The following is a 20,942-nucleotide window of genomic DNA, read 5'->3' on the forward strand; positions in this document are numbered from 1 at the left end:
GCTGGTCTTGCCCAGTGGTGGCCTTTCAGCCAAAGCGTAAGTGCGAGCGAAGCGTGTGAGCATCAGCTTGCTCTGTGAGGCGTGAGAGAAAGAAAAGGAGAGGAAGCAGCGCGCGAGGAAGCCAGGTGTCCCTGCACTCAGCCCCTTGAGCTCGTCCCTCCAGCTTCCCTGGTGGCTTTTTCAGCCTTGTGTAGCACTGACTGTTCCTGCTTGCCCTGGGAAGGCCAGCTGCAGCTGCGGGCAGCCGTGGCCTGCACGTCAGGCTGCCGTTGAGCCGCGAGGAGTTCAAGTGCGGGTGGGCTGGTGTGAAGAGCAGCGCTGGGAGTGGGGCAGGAGGAGAGGGCAGCGGGAGGGCTGCAGGTGAGCGCGCCTCGGGCCCAGAGCTCAGGCGTGAGCCGGGAGGGCAGCGAGCCGTGCTGCGCTGCTTCAGCTGCAGTGGCTTGGAGCGCGTCATGGGCAGCGGCGCGTGTGGAGCGTCTGGGTGCTGCGAGGGCACCTTGGTGAGCCGGAGCCCGAGAGAGGAGAGGAGAGCAGAGGAGAGCAGAGGCCGCACGTCAAGAGTGTCTGCCTGCCATTTTGGCTTGGCGCGTCGGCGTCTTCCTCCATCCACGAAGGAGCCTGCACGGTGCACTGGGTCCAGCGTGCTACACGGCACTGCCTTCTGCTGCCTGCCTGCCTGCCTGCCTGCCTGGCCGCCTGCCTGCTGCACTGCTGGAGAGGAAAGAGCGGATTGTCGGGCTGCGTGCAGCCAAGGAGCTGGCTGCAAAGGAGGGAAAGGGAGTATTGAGGAGCGGTTAGTGCGTGTTAGGTTTGGGTGTGGATGCAGCGGGGGCCGAGTCACCTCCATCAGCTGCTGGGGGCTGGGGCCGAGCCCGGTGCGTGGGGCTGCGCTGCGGGCAGGAGGGCTGCGGGGCTGGGGCAGTGGTGTGGGTGCAGCACCTGGGGCCGTGAGAGGGCGTGCAGCAGGGAGGGCGTTGGGCCCGAGCCGCGCTCGTGTTTGTGGCAGCACAGGGGCTGCAGGGGATGGCAGGAGCGCAGAGCAGAGCGGGGAGAGCCGGGCTGTATGAAGGCCAGGGCATGAAGTCTTCCCTTGGCAGCTACGGAGCTGCTGGGCTTTTCCCCCAAGTCTTCAGACTGTGGGGTGATAAGGCTCCGCAGCAAAGCCAGCCGGGCCCTCCTGATACCTAGGAAAGGGCAAAACAAATCAGAGTCTTTCAAGAGCACAAAGCAGTGAAGCACAGCACAAGCCATTTATTGCCTGCGTAGGTGATCTTCTCCAGGCATGTCCATTGGAGATGTGCAGACTGCGTGTGGACAGAAAGCAAACGGAAGGCAGGGGAGGGGAGGGGAGGGGAGTGGAGGGGAGGAGAAGAAAGTAAGAAATGAAAGGAAAGAAAAAGGGAAATGTGAAGGGGAAGAGAGAAAGAGAAAAGGAAAGGAAGAGAAAAGAGAAGCAAGGCAAAGAAAAGCAAAAGGGGGAAAAGGGAAAAGGCAGAAAAGGAGAGGACAAGTCGCATGCCGCCGGCGCCACCCGAGGGGAATCCGGCAGCGGCCCCCCCCAGCTGCCCCTCCCCCTCGTCCAGGCCCCGGGCCGCCCCCAGGCCGGCCTTAGCAACGTGACGCCGCAGGCGGTTGGTAGGGCCGGGGCAGGAAGTGCTTGGTGCCGGCGGAGAGCACTTCCGGGGCAGCGCGGCATGGCGGCGCCGGGCCGGTGAGCGGGGCCGGGAGGAGCGGGCTGTGTGCTGGGAGCGGGGTCGGGCCTGGGTGCGGGGGCATGGAGGGGCGCTCGGGGGAGGAGCTGGCGGTGCTGCCGGCACGCAGAGGCGATGCGTGCGGCGCCGGCGAGTGGTGCGGGGTCGGGGGGCAGCTTCCTGTGAGGGAAGGCCGTGCGAGTGCGGAGCTTTGTTGGTGTTTGGGGTGTGCGAAGGAGGAGGCCCCGTAGGGCCTGGTTGTAGGCAGCAAAGCCCGGGCGGGCGGTGGAGCAAGGCGCCCGGGTGCTGTGTTGGCCGGAGGGTGCGGAGCTGGAAGAAGGTTTGTGAAGATGTGCTTGCTGTGGACGTCCCTTCTTGGGCCGAGCCAGGGCTGCCGTTGTGTGTGATTGTGTTTGTTGCCTGGGAGAAGTGCTGCCTCAGTAGAGTGGGGGGAGGGAGAGGGAGATTGTAAGACTGCCATCAGTCAGGAGCCCGGCACGTTTCTGGTACAAAACCCCAGATCTAAGGGGAAAAACAGGGATTTCTAGCAGAAAAGGCCATATTTATGGGGGAAAAAAACAAATTTCATGGGAAAAACTGGGATTTCTTGTAGAAAAAGCCATACGTGAGGGGGAAAATCTCAAATTTAAGGGAAAAAAAAGGCTTTTGTGGCAAAAAAAATATATATTTGAAGGCAAGACAGAGATTTCTATGAGAAAAAGTCATATTTAAGGACAAAAACCCTTGGTTTAAGGGTCAAAACAGGGATTTGTAGCTGAAAAAGTCGTATTTAAGGGGAAAAAGCCCTTATTTAATGAGATAAACCAGGGATTTCTAGGAGAAAAAGCCGTTTTTAAACGGAAAAAAAACCCAGATTTAATAGGATATAAGAGATTTCTAGCAGAAAAAGCCATATGTAAGGGGAATACCCCATATTTAAGGGGTAAAACAGGGATTTTTTGGGAGAAAAAAGCATATTTAAGGGGAAAAGCACCCGGTGTAATGGGAAAAACAGGGATTTCTGTGTGCAAACCTCAGATTTAAGGGAAAAAGCCCAGATTTAATGGAAAACCAGGGATTTCTGGCAGAAGAAGCCATGTTTAAGGGCGAAAACTACAGATTTATGGGGCAAAACGGATTTCTGTGAGAAAAGCCCAGATGTAATGGAAAAACAGGGATTTCTAGGAGAAAAAGACATATTTAAGGGGAAATACCCCAGATTTAAGGGGAAAAACAGGGATTTTTGGCAGAAAAAGGCATGTTTAAGGGTAAAAACCCCAGATTGAAAGGGAAAAACAGTGATTTCTGTGAGAAAAGCCCAGATTTAATGGAAAAAACAGGGATTTCTGGCAGAAAAAGCCACATTTAAGGGGAAATACCCCAGATATTGTTGGAAAACCAGGGATTTCTAGGAGAAAACCCGAAATTTATGGGGAAAAACAGGGATTTCTGTGAGAAAAGCCCAGATTTAAGGGGAATAACCGGGATTTCTCGCAGAAAGGGTAAAAACCCCAGATTGCAAGGGAAGACCAGGGATTTCTAGGAGAAAAAGCCACATTTAAGGGGAAATACCGCAGATATTGTTGGAAAAAGAGAGATTTCTAGCAGAAAAAGCCGTACTTAAGGGGAAAAAACCCCAGATTTAATGGGAATAACAGGGATTTCTAGCAGAAAAAGCCATATGTAAGTGGAAAACCCCATATTTAAGGGGTAAAACAGGGATTTTTTGGGAGAAAAAAGCATATTTAAGGGGAAAAGCACCCGGTGTAATGGGAAAAAACAGGGATTTCTGTGAGCAAACCCCAGATTTAAGCGGAAAAAGCCCAGATTTAATGGAAAACCAGGGATTTCTGGCAGAAGAAGCCATGTTTAAGGGCGAAAACTGCAGATTTATGGGGCAAAACAAGGATTTCTGTGAGAAAAGCCCAGATGTAATGGAAAAACAGGGATTTCTAGGAGAAAAAGCCATATTTAAGGGGAAAAACCTCAAATTTAAGGGGAAAAACAGGGATTTCTAGGAGAAAAAGCCATATTTTAGGGTAAAAACTCCAAATTTAATAGGAAAAACGGATTTCTAGGAGAAAACCCCAGTTTTATGGGGAAAAACAGGGATTTCTAGGTGGAAAAGCCATATTGAAGGGTAAAAACCCCAGATTGCAAGGGAAGACCAGGGATTTCTGTGAGAAAAAGCCACATTTAAGGGGAAATACCCCAGATATTGTTGGAAAAAGAGAGATTTCTAGCAGAAAAAGCCGTATTTAAGGGGAAAAAAACCCAGATTTAAAGGAGAAACCAGGGATTTCTGTCTGAAAATGCCATATTTAAGGGGAAAAAACCCCAGATTTAAAAGGAAATAAGGGATTTATAGCAGAAAAAGCCATATGTAAGTGGAAAACCCCATATTTCAGGGGAAAAGAGGGATTTTTTGGGAGAAAAAAAGCATATTTAAGGGGAAAAGCCCCCGGTGTAATGGGAAAAACAGGGATTTCTGTGAGCAAACCGCAGATTTCACAGAATCACAGAATTGCAGGGGTTGGAAGGGACCTCCAGAGCTCATCGAGTCCAACCCCCTGCCAAAGCAGTTCCCTACAGCAGGTCGCACAGGTCGGCATCCAGGCAGGTCTTGAACATCTCCAGAGAAGGAGACTTCACCACCTCCCTGGGCAGCCTGTTCCAGTGCTCCGTCACCTCACTGTAAAGAAGTTCTTGCGCATGTTTGTGCAGAACTTCCTATGCTGCAGTTTCCAGCCGTTTCCCCTTGTCCTGTCTCCACTCACCACTGAAAAGAGTCCGGCCTCGCCATTCTGCCCCCCACACCTCAGATATTTGTAGACCTGGATCAGGTCCCCTCTCAGTCTCCTTTTCTCAAGGCTGAACAGACCCAGTTAACAGTTAACTTCGGCGCTGTTCATCTGTTCATAAATCAGTACAGAGCATCCTCAGTTTCAGCCCATCACTGCTGTCAGCTGCCAGTCTGAATTTATCTTGATATGATACCCGGGAGCTTATTTACTAGAGCTTACCTGAGCAGGTATGGGTAGGAAACATAAGGTGTAAAACATTTCAGACGTCTGTTTCAATCCACACCTTTTTCCTTTGTGAGCCATAGAAGCAAATGATGAAAATAAAGGCCTTAAACTAGCATGTACCAAACATCTTTTCCAGGACAGCATCCAGGATTTGAGAAAGAGGGTTACTGTTCTTGACTGTCAGCTGCGGAAATCGGAGTCGGCTAGGAAGAGCTTTGAGGTGGCTACTGAAAAACTGCTACAATTCGTAGAGGTAACTGTGCCACTGCACTGTTCTGTTTGGAAAAGCCCTGTGTTGATTCCCCAGCTTGGTGCACCATGCTGGAAATACAGGTGCTGTTCTTGTAGGAATGTCTTTTCATCTTGCTGTACGTGGAGTCAGTGAAACTGGTTGGATTTCTTAAACGTATTTTTCACGAGCATACTGATTTCTGTGAAATATTGCAGAGGAAGAAGGCAGAAAAATGGTATTTAGTAATGTTTTGAAATGCTATAACAGAAACAACATTATGAAGTACAGATCAGAGCCCACGTGCCAAAGATCTGACCTTCTTGACTGCACTGATTTATGAGCTGTTAACTTCTTACTGTGGCCAACAGGTTGTGCATGAAACGCTTTCCGAAAACTCTCCTTCCTCGGCTGTTCTGAGGTAAGCAGATATGAGCTGTTATTCACACACATATTGAAAAATAATCTACTTTTGTCCCTAAAAATTGTCTTGTATTTTTTCCTTAGTTTTCTGTTGTGTGTTTCTGAATGCTGTTATTCTCAGTGCGGGGGTGGGAGATTAAATATGCTGTTTTATTTTAACTTTCCTAAAAGCCTTTGTTATACAGACAGAATAATTCTGAAACCAACTTATGCTTGATGATACTAGTGATTTTTTCATAGAATGACACTCAAGCTTTACTTTATTGAAGGGAACCTTTGCTCACCTTACAAATAAATGCCTTTTTCTCCCCTTCTTTTAGTGGCAGAAGGACACCATTGTCTTCTAAAGCACTTCTTGCCCGGCTGGGGAGGATTGGACCAACTGTTACCACAGCTCTTGCAGCAGAAGCCAGAGACCTTGCCAAGTCTGTCCGTGCCATTCTGGAAGTAAACTGTGAGTAAGAGCTGCGTGCCTGTGTGTGTGTACACTTGTATACATGCACATAAGCACTTCATTTCTTTCATTAAATGTTGGAGCTTTAGCATCTTGCTCAGTAATTGAGCATGATGAGTTTCAGCAGTCGCCTTGTTTGTTTTTTCCCAAGTGTGGAAAAAGGCTCCTGAGTATGGGTTCTGTTCCCACTGTGTTCAGAGTGTGGTGTGGGTATGGTTACCAGAATGCACTGTCTTTCAGAATGACAGAAGACCTACCAAAGCAGGCTAGGGGCTGCTGCTCCTATCCTGTCAGTGTTTCCAGCCCTAACCTTACCATAACATTAACTCCTTCAAGTGCATTGATCTCTCATGCTTGTTTTGGTGGCTTTTTTGTGGTCTGTCTCACCCAGAAGAATTTATACACTGTATTATTTTTTCATTTGATTCTGAGACTACAGAGCTGCCTTCATTCTGGTAGCTTAGGATTCAATCAGTACTTCAGAAAAATACAGAAAGTAGAAGATGAAAAGCTTTTATATGTCTGGAGTTACAAGTGTTCTTCCTTCTTAATGCTCTTAAAATATACATGCATATTTTCCTTTATTTTAAGCACACATCACAGGGCAGTTCATTGCAAAAGGGCTACTAATGTCAGCTGAGTGTAGTAGTAATTACCCTATTTAAGTAAATTGAATGTATTTGCTAATTCCCTGAGTCATGTAACAGTGTGACTTCTTCAGAACTAAATAGTGTAAACAAAGAACAAAAAAGTAAATAAGACTTTGTAACAGTGATATTTGAATGATAATGAGGTCACGGAGTTTTTTGGAATCTTTAAATATTCTTCTAGGAAAATGCACGGGGCATTTCCTTGTGTTATTTCTGTTAGCATGTGTGTTGTTTTGGTGGGCTGGCAGTTTGGGAGCAGTGGATCCAGTTTTTACATTTGTTCTTTTTCCTTTGCCTTTTGCACATGCTCTTTGCTTTGGAGTTAATAACAGTGGCCAGGAGGGAGGGGAATTTGTTTTCCACCAGTGACAATGGAAGTGTGCTGTCACATTAAGTTGTTTCTATCACACTAGACAGGAAATCATGCAAGGAAAACTTTTAGTCCTAAATGCAATTGAATTCTACCGTGTGGTTGTCAAGCATAACAGGTAGGACACGTCAGAAAGTTCTAGAGCCACAGCAAGGATCCCTTGTATGAACCTGTAAGTTGAAAACAGCTCTGCAGAGAAGGATTTAAAGATTGAGCATCATCCTTCCGAATTCATTCTCATTTGGAGAGCATTACAGATAGACTTGGGATGTGATGAGCTTGTGTGTGAGATTAAAGCTTTAAGGCTTTCCTCTCTCAAAGAAAAGAAAAGAAAAAAAAAGACAAATAGTTACAGCACAGGAACTGGCATTCTGTCTGCAGCCTTCTAGGCCAGATTCTCACAGCACATTCTCTGTGTGATCTTCTGATTTCTTGCAGATGTGCTGTCCTAAAAAGGGCTCTCATGTATGTAGCATTTCATAAATATCATACATTAAAGAAAAAAGGACTGTAGGCACTACTTAGAAGACTTCCTTTTTATCCAGACAAGTGCCTCCAAATTAAAATTTGTTATTGAGTTCTTACAGAACTGGATTGAATACTTCTGAGATGGCTAAGTGGATAAAAATCTACTGCTGGACATTCATCATTATACCCTTTAATTTTTACTTTATTTACAGTAGATGTGAAACACGTCTAGGTGTAGAGTGTTCTTCTAAATGGAAACTGATTTCCTTGTTAAAAATCCTCCTTGACATCCAGAACAAAGTGGCATATGCATGAGCTAGCTGCACAGAGTGACCTCTGTTGCACAATAGCTTCACATTTTGCCTGGGGGAAGAGGTTTAAAAGAAGTTCAGTGTATTCTTGAAACTCTCCAAGTACACATTGCTTTGTCTGTAATGATGCTGCAGAGCAGTTTTCAGCTTGGTAGGCTGAATGACAGCTACGTGATGTCAGTTTGGTGATTTAAGCCAGGATTCTGTATCAAACAAACAAAACCAAACCCCTTTGTTTTACAGTGCTTACTACTACAGGATCCTCCAGTTCCAGAAATGCAAATCAGAGTAATAAACAGCATAATCAAGCACGTCTCTTGAAAGATTCATTCTTCATCTTCCTGAAAGGCTGTTAGCTATTTTTAGGCAGTAAGTCTTGGGAGGCCTTTCTGCTTTGCAGAATAGCATCTCCTTAAGACACAAAGAAAATTACTTTCATCTTACAAAGGATCATAATGCCTCAGCAAAGGAACCGTAACATTTGAAAGTAGCTGCTGCTGCACTTAGTAGTCCATATGGTAAAGAAAAAACTGGAGAAAGCAACTTCTTCTTTTCTATTACAAAATTTAGAAAGCAATATACTTGCTACTGATAATGGCAAAAATCTGATTAGCTCTGGAACATACTTCTCTCTTCATACAGCAGCAGGCGGTGAGCATTTGGAAACGTTCAGCAGAATAACACAGCATTCAAGTATTCTGACTGCTAATTTCCTCACCCTGCCTCTGACTTTTCTATTAAAAAATACAGTCTTGCCCTTGTTGATATAATCCCAGCCATCAGTATCTGCTACGTGCTCAGAACCCTGCTTCTCTGATCACAGGCACTAAAGCAGCATATCTTGAGCTATTTCTTGACATCGTTTTCCTTTAATCTCTTTTCCTGCCTGGGATCTGGCCGTCATTGGAAGTTCACTAGAAGTATCTCCAAAGACATATCTTCAAAAATCCTGCTGCCCTGGTTTTGATCTCTCCAGGTACCGCTGTAGGCATTATGCATTCACTTATGAAGATCCTACAGGCAGGGGTTCAGTTGCCCACTTTTTGCGTTCATTTTCCTTGTATGCTGATTGCACATAAAAAGAAGGCAATGGGAAGAGCTGGTGATCAGCAGCCATGGGTGTTTGTTCTTTTGGTAGTGAAGCTGCTGTTACTTTCTGGACCACAGATGAAGTCTTACATCTCAGGTACTAACAGCTAAAATATGGAATCCCTCCATTTCTTCTGTTTACTTTTTAAACTACATTATGGTAAGTTGCCAACACAGCTCCATGTTTAGCAAGCTGTTAGTTGTCCCTTCTCATTCCTTTGACACAGTTATGTGGCAGAGCTACAAGGAAAAGTAGCAAGTCTTCTCAAACAGCAGTTGCTAATTTGAGAATAGTTAATACTGCTAAATATTCATGTTCTTTTTAATTACACATTACAGCCTCAGTATATTTATTACAGTCAAATTAATGCCATATACTTCATTAGTTTTGTTCTTAAAATTAAGGATATGGCAGTGGTGTAATTTTGTACAGCTGTTTGGCTTAGCTGATTGGGAAAGTTGTGGAGAAGTTAATAGGCAAGCACTGGGTGTTTCCCCCTGCCTTTTTGATTTATGTGCATTGGTATCTAGCTGTGATTGTGAGACAGGCACACTGTGGCTAACTTGACTCTTAGTAATTAGTGTAGTGGTATTAAAGATGCATTTGCAGAGCCCAAGTATCAAAATTCTTCCCTTCCATTGACCCTGCAAATATTTTCAGATTGCTGGCACTTGCTCGTGCTGCTTTGTCTTTATTTTTTCAGTGTCAGAGCAAGAAAATAATTCCCTGTGAGGTGTCTTTCTAGGGACACTTCTGCACTGGGAGGACAACATTGCTTTAATATAGTTCCAGCTAATAAACTCGGAATGTACCTTTTCTTCCTGAATGAAAGAGCTGCTTGAGAAAGAGCAGCATAATAACAACTGAAGAGATAACTGTACATTCACTGTTCTGGTAAGGCCATAAGTATTTCAGTGACTTACTCAAATCAGAAATGAGGAGACCTCATTATTTGTTGTATTAAATTATACAACATATATCCTTAAAGCATCTATACAGCTCCCATTGTTTTTGACTAGCAAAAGTAGTAATCTTAAAATCTATGCTGTGTGCTTTGAAGGTGTAGAGGTTACATTTGTTAATTAGCAGCACTGGTATTCTGGTGTCCTGCTCTTCTTGATAGAAAACAATGCTCATTAAGGAAATACCTGAACTTAAAAGCCGTGTCTATAGTGTTAAATAAATAAATAAGCCTAGTGAGGCCACGTTGGGGTTTAATGGTTGACTAGAAAGGCAGCAGACAGCAAAAGCTCTCAGTTTTGCTTTTGGGTTTTCTGTTCAGTTTTAATGTGATTGATGGGGTGTGTGTTGAGGTGCTATCTTGCAACCTAAAAAAAGCCATAAAGTCTGTTTCTTTGGGCAGGATGGATTTGATTTGACAGTGAATACTTGGAAGGAGACAAGTGAAGACTTGTTTGGTACATAACGTAATGCACATGCATTACTTCTGTGAATTTGAGGTATAAAAATGCCTTGTGAATGGGAAGCAGAAGAAATATGTATATGTAATGTAAATCACACAGACGCTTCCAAAACTAGACAAGTACTTGGAACAGTACCATGAATCTGAAAACACATGGCTAGAAAGAATCTCCAGCAATTAGGTAGAGCACCTGCCTGCCTTCAGCAATTACACCTACATGAATCCAGAGGTGTTTGTCAAACATATTCTGCTTTCTGGCTTTTCTAGACAAACGATTCCCATGCTTAATTATCTTTGCCATTAGGAGGCTTTTCCTTTGGCCTAAATCCTCACTGTGGTTTAAGTCCATTGCTGCTTTTCTTCATGCCAGTGGTTATTGAAAACATCCTAGTATGTTCTTCTTTGTGGTACCTTTTAATATATTTGAAGATATCATTTCACCATTGAATTTTCTGTTCCCAAAATAAGCCCCTAATACCAGTTTGCTCATTTTTTGCTGTTCTGGCTGTTTTATCATTCTTTTGTTTCTCTGGATTCTTTCCAGTTCATCAACATTGCATTATGCTGTAGGAATTGAGACCTTCCTATGGGAAATAAAATGGACTAATCAGTTTGTTTGCTTTAAGATACAGCGTACAAAAGCTCTTAGGCTGGTACACGTGTTCCTCTTTCCAGGTTTCAATTCATGTCCAAGAATCAGAACATTGCAAATTGCAGTTATGTACAAGCTGGGAAGCTACATAAGAGGTGATACTTAGAAGGACAGAATAATTTCATCGTCTGATCACATTACAAGAAAAACTATTTAAAGTACCATGAAGGGATACTTTAAAGCAATTTTTAAGGGCGAAAACTGCAGATTTATGGGGCAAAACAAGGATTTCTGTGAGAAAAGCCCAGATGTAATGGAAAAACAGGGATTTTTGGGAGAAAAAGCCACATTTAAGGGGAAAAGCCCCAGATTTAATGAGAAAACCGGGATTTTCTTGCAGAAAAAGCCATATTTAAGGGTAAAAACACCAGATTTAAGGGGAAAAACAGGGATTTCTGACAGAAAAAGCCATTTTATGGGGAAAAACCCCAGATTTAATGGGAAAACAGGGCTTTCTAGGAGGAAAAGCCATATTTTAGGGTAAAAACTCCAGATTTAAGGGGAAAAAACCCAGGTTGAAAGGGAATAACAGGGATGTCTAGGAGAAAAAGCCACATTTAAGGGGAAATACCCCAGATTTAATGGGAAAAACAGGGATTTCTGGGAGAAAACCCCAGATTTAAGGGGAAAAACAGGGATTTCTGGGAGAAAAGCCCAGATTTAATGGAAAAACAGGGATTTTTTGGGAGAAAAAACCATATTTCAGGAGAAAAACCCAAGATTATTGGGAATAAACAGGGATTTCTGGCAGAAAAAAGCCAATTTTAAGGGGAAAAACCCCTGAATTAATGGGAGAAACAGGGATTTCTGTGAGAAAAAGCCATATTTAAGGGGAAAAACCCCAGATTTAAGGGGAAAAACAGGGATTTCTAGGGGAAAAAGCCATATGTAAGTGGAAAACCCCATATTTAAGGAGGAAAAGAGGGATTTTTGGGGAGAAAAAAGCATATTTAAGGGGAAAAGCCGCCGGTGTAATGGGAAAAACAGGGATTTCTGTGAGCAAACCCCAGATTTAAGGGGAAAAAGCCCAGATTGAATGGAAAACCAGGGATTTCTGGCAGAAGAAGCCATGTTTAAGGGCGAAAACTGCAGATTTATGGGGCAAAACAAGGATTTCTGTGAGAAAAGCCCAGATGTAATGGAAAAACAGGGATTTTGGGGAGAAAAAGCCATATTTAAGGGGAAAAAACACAGATTTAATGGGAATAACAGGGATTTCTTTGAGATAACCCCAGATTTAATGGGAAAACAGGGCTTTCTAGGGGAACAAGCCATATATAATGGGAAAAACCCCAAATTTATAAGGAAAAACAGGGATTTCTGGCACAAAAAGCCACATTTAAGGGTAAAAACCCCAGATTAAAGATGAAAAACAGGGATTTCTGGCAGAAAAAGCCATATTTAAGGGGAAAAACCCCAGATTTAATAGAAAAAAAACAGGGATTTCTAGGAGAAAACCCCCGTTTTATGGGGAAAAACAGGGATTTCTAGGTGGAAAAGCCACATTGAAGTGTAAAAACCCCAGATTGCAAGGGAAAACCAGGGATTTCTAGGAGAAAAAGTCACATTTAAGGGGAAATACCCCAGATATTGTTGGAAAAAGAGAGATTTCTAGCAGAAAAAGCCGTATGTAAGGGGAAAAAAAACCCAGATTTAAAGGGAGAAATAGGGATTTCTGTGAGAAAAAGCCCAGATGTTGTGGAAAAGCAGGGATTTCTAGGAGTAAAAGCCATATTGAAGGGTAAAATCCCCAGATTTAATAGGAAAAACAGGGATTTCTAGGAGAAAATTCCTGTTTTATGGGGAAAAACAGACATTTCTAGGTGGAAAAGCCATATTGAAGGGTAAAACCCCCAGATTGCAAGGGAAAACCAGGGATTTATAGGAGAAAAAGCCACATTTAAGGGGAAATACCCCAGATATTGTTGAAAAAAGAGAGATTTCTAGCAGAAAAAGCCCAATTTAAGGGGAAAAAAACCCAGATTTAAAGGGGAAACCAGGGATTTCTGGCAGAGAAATGGGACAGAGAGTTTTGGGAGAAAACCCCTGATTTAATGAAAAGAACAGGGATTTCCGTGAGAAAACACCAGAATTAAGGGGAAAAACCCCTCATTTAAAAGGAAAAACAGTGATTTCTGGAAGAAAAAGCCATATTTAAGGGCAAAAACCCCAGATTGAATTGTAAAACCAGGATTTTCTGGCAGAACAAGCCATATTTAAGGGTAAAAAAAGGGATTTCTGGCTGAAAAAGCCATATTTAAGGGGAAAAACCCCAGATTCAATGGCAATAACAGGGATTTCTGTGAGAAATCCCCAGATTTAAGGGGAAAAACAGAGATTTCTAGGAGAAAACCCCTGAATTAGGGGGAAACGCAAGGATTTCTAGCAGAAAAAGCCACATTTAAGGGGAAATACCCCAGATAGAATGGGAGAAACAGGAATTTCTGTGAGAAAAGCGTTTCCAGCGTTTCCATGCTGCTCTTGCCCAGTGGTGGCCTTTCAGCCAAAGGCCAGAGTGGGGGGAGGGAGAGGGAGATTGTAAGACTGCCATCAGTCAGGAGCCCGGCACGTTTCTGCCTGCTTGGCTCATGCTGTTGTGTGGGTCCCCGCGAAGCATCGGTGAGCCAGGGTGGCCCCGTGTGTGTGCCAGCATTGTGCGCGGATGTGGAATGGAGTGAGAGTGATTGTAATGAAAATGCAGCTGGCCGTATTTCTGGTAGGGAATGGTTGAATCCGCAGCCGTGAGGCGCAAGAGGAGGCGCTGGATGCTAAGGTGGAAAGCGGAGCTTGTGTGTGCCAGGAGGCAGGCGTGGTGAGGTGCGCTTTGGAGCCTGCTGTTGTTGGCGCTGGGCTCGGGAGGCCCCTGAACATGGCGCTGTGTGCTGCGTGTGCCAGCCCCAAGAGATTCCCGTGTGGAAGAAGGGAGAGGCTGAAGGAGGCCGAGGGCCCTTTTCTCGGGGCCGGCTCCTCTGTGGCCTCTTGCTTGCCGGAGAGAAGGGCTGCCCGCTGGGCACAGGGAGCGCCTTCTAGCTGCCGTCCCGTGCCCTGTCCTGCAGCCCCCTCCTCATGCTATGTGGAACGCCATTGGCAGCAGTGCGGCTGCCATTTTAGAACCTTCGCCGCATCACAGCCGTCACCTTGGTCACCGCTGCCCCGGCCAACGCACTCGCCTCTGTGAGCTCTGGCAGCCATGTCAGGAGCAAAGAGAGCGAGGGGCGAAGCTTGCCCTATTTCCCATCGGAAGGGAGAGCTGGGGGCCCCAGTAGCGAAGAGGAGGAGGGGGGCCGCCTTGACCATCAAGCGGAGGAGGAAGGAGAAGAGAGTCCGTTTCCATCGCGCCTGGACCAGCGCTGTGACCACCTCCGTGGAGCCCATGGAGGTGGATCCACCTCCGGATGAGCCCATGGAGGTGGATCCACCTCCGGATGAGCCCATGGAGGTGGATCCGCCTGCGGCACAGCTGGCCTGGCACCACACCACCGTGCCAGGCCCCGCATGGGCGCCGTCACAGCTCCACCGCCATCGCTGGTCCAGGCGCTCGGCTCCTTACCCGCTGCGCGGCCCCCGCCCCCAGCATTAGCTGGGTGGCATGAGTTACCATCTGCTCCTCCTCTGGAGCCAATTCTGCGGGCCCCCAGCTCCATCTTCACCCTGTTAAGTCCCCGTCCCTGGTTTACTTGTTGATTTTAGTGTTAAGTTTAGTGTTAGTGTTAGGATTAGGTTATTGTTCACGTTTTAGTGTTAGGAGTAGGTTCTTGTTCATGTTTGAGAGTTAGGAGTAGGTTCTTGTTCATGTTTTAGAGTTAGGAGTAGGTTCTTGTTCATGTTTTAGAGTTAGGCATAGGTTCCTGTTCTTCTGTTAGAGTTAGGCATAGGTTCCTTGTAGTCTTTTAGTGTTAGGCATAGGTTCCTGTTCATACTTGACAGTTAGGGGTCGATTGCTCCTGTTGGGTGGCAGTGAGCAGCGCTCACTCGGTAAGCACACGCCTGATTGATGATGCGAAGACATGAGTGCGAGTGCCGTGAGCACGGAGGCCCGATGGCATCTTGGATGGATTGAATTTGCAGCTTGTGACTTTTGTGTTGCAGACCGTCGAGGAGCAGAGTGTGAGTGGCTGCGCCGTTGCGTTGGGCCTCAGGAGAACAGTGTGTGACTGTGTCTCGAGCAGCGTGCGTGGCCGTTGGCAGGTAGGTGTGCCTTCCTTTGCAGTAAGCAGTGCTTAGGCGTGAGCCCAGCTCATGCCCCTGTCCTCAGCAGATGGGCTTTCTGCGTGCTTTATTGCTGTGCTTGGTGCCGTCCGGCACAGCAGCAGCAAGGCCGTGAAGACGTACGTAGCCAGGTAGATGCAAATGCGCAGCTGATGGTAGGAATACTCTTGTTGTTGGTGTTCATGAGACAGTGGTCGTGCGTGTGTGATCAAGCTCAGGGAGAAGTTGATTCTTGCCTGTTCAGCTCTGGCTGAAATGCAAGTTTGGCGTCCCTCCTTGTGGTTGGGTCGGAAGACCAAGGCTATCTTGAGAGCACGTCTGTGAGTCAGGCTGGGAGTTTTTGCTAGCAGGAAGTCACAGCGTCGGAGCGCACGAATGGAATGATGGCTCTCGTTTGCCCCTTGTAGAAAGCAGCCTCCTGGAGAGCAGCAGAGCAGCAGGCTGTGTGCGCTATGGCCGCTGAAGTGCGTTTCTCGCCCCCTGAGGTCCCTGAGCCCACGCTGATGGAGAACGTGCTGCGCTCCGGCCTCTTGTTTGGAGCCGTTTTGCAGCTTGTGTGCGTGTGGGCCATAACCCTGCCAGTTCCCAAGTGCCCAGAGACAGTAAGTAGCGCTCTGTTTGATAGAGGTTGATAGAAATGCTGAGGCAATGGGCTGGGAGGGAAGCAGCTGGAGCCGTTGCCTACGGTAGCGCGCCGCGGCATTGCTGAGGGTGCGGCAGTTTGTTGTGTGCTTCCTTGGGCGTGCGTGCTGTTCGTGGTGGCACGCAAGGAGCCTGGAGGTGCAAGCTCATCTTATGGTGGTGCTGCTGCTGCTGCCTCTGTGGGCTGTGAGTGGCAGGCAGGGCGTCCCCCTGTGCAGGGACTGCCTTGCAGGCAAGGCCTGTAGACTGTAGGTGACATGGGATTTTTGGGAAGAAGACAGAGGTGGAGTTTCTGTTGTGCCCTGATGTCAGGAAGGCAATGTGCAGCACTGGCACCCAGAGCTGCCCAGTCAGGTGACTTGAGCTCCCAAAGCGAGCTGTGGGGCAATTGTCAGAAAGTTCCCTGACTTGACTGTTGGTGAATTGATTCGTGTAGGACTGGGACGGCTTGGAGTCTAAGACTTGGGAGACGGTGAAGAAACCAAAGGCAAGTGCTGCACAGCTAAGCAAGAAAGCCAAGAAGGAAAGCCAAAAGAAACGGTGAGGGCTTGAGCGCTAAGCCTCCAAGGCCAAAGGAAGCAGCTGGAATGCTGGCTGAGAGGTGCTCCAAAGGCAGCGCACTGTCCGTCTGGTTTTGTGGCGTGGCCGTGCTTTCCCTTGCCCGGACATTGGAGAGGAACTGAGGAAGCTGGAAGGGCTTCTGATGCGCGACCAAGAAATCGGACTTTGCCTGTGCGGGATTTCATGTGTGGCAAGAGCTGGGGACGCTGCATTCCTTCAGGGTCCTTCAGCTCGATAGCTGTTTCAGAATGTTGATGATGAGGTGAACTTAGCGCATGTCGCTGGTCCTGAGCGGTATCCAGCCTATTTTCTTGTCTGTTGACGTATCTACAGAATGCAACCCAAATCCCTTAGTTTAAAATAAAAGGGAAAGAAAGCTTTTAGACCTGGTGCTGCCTCTTTCAGTAGCTGGTCCAAACATGCCTGGCTTGGGCTGGCAGTGGCAGGGCGATGAACGGGCCGGCTTCACGTCCCTCCCTGGCGATGGAGCTGCTTTTCCCGCGTTTCCATGCTGGTCTTGCCCAGCGGTGGCCTTTCAGCCAAAGCGTAAGTGCGAGCGAAGCGTGTGAGCATCAGCTTGCTCTGTGAGGCGTGAGAGAAAGAAAAGGAGAGGAAGCAGCGCGCGAGGAAGCCAGGTGTCCCTGCACTCAGCCCCTTGAGCTCGTCCCTCCAGCTTCCCTGGTGGCTTTTTCAGCCTTGTGTAGCACTGACTGTTCCTGCTTGCCCTGGGAAGGCCAGCTGCAGCTGCGGGCAGCCGTGGCCTGCACGTCAGGCTGCCGTTGAGCCGCGAGGAGTTCAAGTGCGGGTGGGCTGGTGTGAAGAGCAGCGCTGGGAGTGGGGCAGGAGGAGAGGGCAGCGGGAGGGCTGCAGGTGAGCGCGCCTCGGGCCCAGAGCTCAGGCGTGAGCCGGGAGGGCAGCGAGCCGTGCTGCGCTGCTTCAGCTGCAGTGGCTTGGAGCGCGTCATGGGCAGCGGCGCGTGTGGAGCGTCTGGGTGCTGCGAGGGCACCTTGGTGAGCCGGAGCCCGAGAGAGGAGAGGAGAGCAGAGGAGAGCAGAGGTCGCACGTCAAGAGTGTCTGCCTGCCATTTTGGCTTGGCGCGTCGGCGTCTTCCTCCATCCACGAAGGAGCCTGCAGGGTGCACTGGGTCCAGCGTGCTACACGGCACTGCCTTCTGCTGCCTGCCTGCCTGCCTGCCTGCCTGGCCGCCTGCCTGCTGCACTGCTGGAGAGGAAAGAGCGGATTGTCGGGCTGCGTGCAGCCAAGGAGCTGGCTGCAAAGGAGGGAAAGGGAGTATCGAGGAGCGGTTAGTGCGTGTTAGGTTTGGGTGTGGATGCAGCGGGGGCCGAGTCACCTCCATCAGCTGCTGGGGGCTGGGGCCGAGCCCGGTGCGTGGGGCTGCGCTGCGGGCAGGAGGGCTGCGGGGCTGGGGCAGTGGTGTGGGTGCAGCACCTGGGGCCGTGAGAGGGCGTGCAGCAGGGAGGGCGTTGGGCCCGAGCCGCGCTCGTGTTTGTGGCAGCACAGGGGCTGCAGGGGATGGCAGGAGCGCAGAGCAGAGCGGGGAGAGCCGGGCTGTATGAAGGCCAGGGCATGAAGTCTTCCCTTGGCAGCTACGGAGCTGCTGGGCTTTTCCCCCAAGTCTTCAGACTGTGGGGTGATAAGGCTCCGCAGCAAAGCCAGCCGGGCCCTCCTGATACCTAGGAAAGGGCAAAACAAATCAGAGTCTTTCAAGAGCACAAAGCAGTGAAGCACAGCACAAGCCATTTATTGCCTGCGTAGGTGATCTTCTCCAGGCATGTCCATTGGAGATGTGCAGACTGCGTGTGGACAGAAAGCAAACGGAAGGCAGGGGAGGGGCGGGGAGGGGAGGGGAGGGGCGGGGAGGGGAGGAGAAGAAAGTAAGAAATGAAAGGAAAGAAAAAGGGAAATGTGAAGGGGAAGAGAGAAAGAGAAAAGGAAAGGAAGAGAAAAGAGAAGCAAGGCAAAGAAAAGCAAGGCAAAGGAAAGCAAAAGGGGGAAAAGGGAAAAGGCAGAAAAGGAGAAGAAGACAAGTCGCATGCCGCCGGCGCCACCCGAGGGGAATCCGGCAGCGGCCCCCCCCAGCTGCCCCTCCCCCTCGTCCAGGCCCCGGGCCGCCCCCAGGCCGGCCTTAGCAACGTGACGCCGCAGGCGGTTGGTAGGGCCGGGGCAGGAAGTGCTTGGTGCCGGCGGAGAGCACTTCCGGGGCAGCGCGGCATGGCGGCGCCGGGCCGGTGAGCGGGGCCGGGAGGAGCGGGCTGTGTGCTGGGAGCGGGGTCGGGCCTGGGTGCGGGGGCATGGAGGGGCGCTCGGGGGAGGAGCTGGCGGTGCTGCCGGCACGCAGAGGCGATGCGTGCGGCGCCGGCGAGTGGTGCGGGGTCGGGGGGCAGCTTCCTGTGAGGGAAGGCTGTGCGAGTGCGGAGCTTTGTTGGTGTTTGGGGTGTGCGAAGGAGGAGGCCCCGTAGGGCCTGGTTGTAGGCAGCAAAGCCCGGGCGGGCGGTGGAGCAAGGCGCCCGGGTGCTGTGTTGGCCGGAGGGTGCGGAGCTGGAAGAAGGTTTGTGAAGATGTGCTTGCTGTGGACGTCCCTTCTTGGGCCGAGCCAGGGCTGCCGTTGTGTGTGATTGTGTTTGTTGCTTGGGAGAAGTGCTGCCTCAGTAGAGTGGGGGGAGGGAGAGGGAGATTGTAAGACTGCCATCAGTCAGGAGCCCGGCACGTTTCTGCCTGCTTGGCTCATGCTGTTGTGTGGGTCCCCGCGAAGCATCGGTGAGCCAGGGTGGCCCCGTGTGTGTGCCAGCATTGTGCGCGGATGTGGAATGGAGTGAGAGTGATTGTAATGAAAATGCAGCTGGCCGTATTTCTGGTAGGGAATGGTTGAATCCGCAGCCGTGAGGCGCAAGAGGAGGCGCTGGATGCTAAGGTGGAAAGCGGAGCTTGTGTGTGCCAGGAGGCAGGCGTGGTGAGGTGCGCTTTGGAGCCTGCTGTTGTTGGCGCTGGGCTCGGGAGGCCCCTGAACATGGCGCTGTGTGCTGCGTGTGCCAGCCCCAAGAGATTCCCGTGTGGAAGAAGGGAGAGGCTGAAGGAGGCCGAGGGCCCTTTTCTCGGGGCCGGCTCCTCTGTGGCCTCTTGCTTGCCGGAGAGAAGGGCTGCCCGCTGGGCACAGGGAGCGCCTTCTAGCTGCCGTCCCGTGCCCTGTCCTGCAGCCCCCTCCTCATGCTATGTGGAACGCCATTGGCAGCAGTGCGGCTGCCATTTTAGAACCTTCGCCGCATCACAGCCGTCACCTTGGTCACCGCTGCCCCGGCCAACGCACTCGCCTCTGTGAGCTCTGGCAGCCATGTCAGGAGCAAAGAGAGCGAGGGGCGAAGCTTGCCCTATTTCCCATCGGAAGGGAGAGCTGGGGGCCCCAGTAGCGAAGAGGAGGAGGGGGGCCGCCTTGACCATCAAGCGGAGGAGGAAGGAGAAGAGAGTCCGTTTCCATCGCGCCTGGACCAGCGCTGTGACCACCTCCGTGGAGCCCATGGAGGTGGATCCACCTCCGGATGAGCCCATGGAGGTGGATCCGCCTCCGGATGAGCCCATGGAGGTGGATCCGCCTGCGGCACAGCTGGCCTGGCACCACACCACCGTGCCAGGCCCCGCATGGGCGCCGTCACAGCTCCACCGCCATCGCTGGTCCAGGCGCTCGGCTCCTTACCCGCTGCGCGGCCCCCGCCCCCAGCATTAGCTGGGTGGCATGAGTTACCATCTGCTCCTCCTCTGGAGCCAATTCTGCGGGCCCCCAGCTCCATCTTCACCCTGTTAAGTCCCCGTCCCTGGTTTACTTGTTGATTTTAGTGTTAAGTTTAGTGTTAGTGTTAGGATTAGGTTATTGTTCACGTTTTAGTGTTAGGAGTAGGTTCTTGTTCATGTTTGAGAGTTAGGAGTAGGTTCTTGTTCATGTTTTAGAGTTAGGAGTAGGTTCTTGTTCATGTTTTAGAGTTAGGCATAGGTTCCTGTTCTTCTGTTAGAGTTAGGCATAGGTTCCTTGTAGTCTTTTAGTGTTAGGCATAGGTTCCTGTTCATACTTGACAGTTAGGGGTCGATTGCTCCTGTTGGGTGGCAGTGAGCAGCGCTCACTCGGTAAGCACACGCCTGATTGATGATGCGAAGACATGAGTGCGAGTGCCGTGAGCACGGAGGCCCGATGGCATCTTGGATGGATTGAATTTGCAGCTTGTGACTTTTGTGTTGCAGACTGTCGAGGAGCAGAGTGTGAGTGGCTGCGCCGTTGCGTTGGGCCTCAGGAGAACAGTGTGTGACTGTGTCTCGAGCATCGTGCGTGGCCGTTGGCAGGTAGGTGTGCCTTCCTTTGCAGTAAGCAGTGCTTAGGCGTGAGCCCAGCTCATGCCCCTGTCCTCAGCAGATGGGCTTTCTGCGTGCTTTATTGCTGTGCTTGGTGCCGTCCGGCACAGCAGCAGCAAGGCCGTGAAGACGTACGTAGCCAGGTAGATGCAAATGCGCAGCTGATGGTAGGAATACTCTTGTTGTTGGTGTTCATGAGACAGTGGTCGTGCGTGTGCGATCAAGCTCAGGGAGAAGTTGATTCTTGCCTGTTCAGCTCTGGCTGAAATGCAAGTTTGGCGTCCCTCCTTGTGGTTGGGTCGGAAGACCAAGGCTATCTTGAGAGCACGTCTGTGAGTCAGGCTGGGAGTTTTTGCTAGCAGGAAGTCACAGCGTCGGAGCGCA

At 49.5% G+C, this 20,942-nt stretch overlaps 1 protein-coding gene across 3 annotated transcripts in view; it reads left to right on the forward strand.

Moving 5' to 3' along the window:
• LOC125702693 (uncharacterized) overlaps positions 1-20,942 on the forward strand; it is a 166,647-nt gene that overhangs the window by 65,306 nt on the left and 80,399 nt on the right. For all 3 annotated transcript variants that reach the window (XM_048966303.1, XM_048966304.1, XM_048966305.1), the window contains one exon: positions 20,451-20,549. In XM_048966303.1, the coding sequence (XP_048822260.1) occupies positions 20,451-20,549 (99 nt within the window). The remainder of the gene's footprint in view (positions 1-20,450; positions 20,550-20,942) is intronic.

Source organism: Lagopus muta, chromosome 19 (assembly GCF_023343835.1).
Source record: "Lagopus muta isolate bLagMut1 chromosome 19, bLagMut1 primary, whole genome shotgun sequence".
In the NCBI taxonomy this organism is placed as follows: Eukaryota; Metazoa; Chordata; class Aves; order Galliformes; family Phasianidae; genus Lagopus; species Lagopus muta.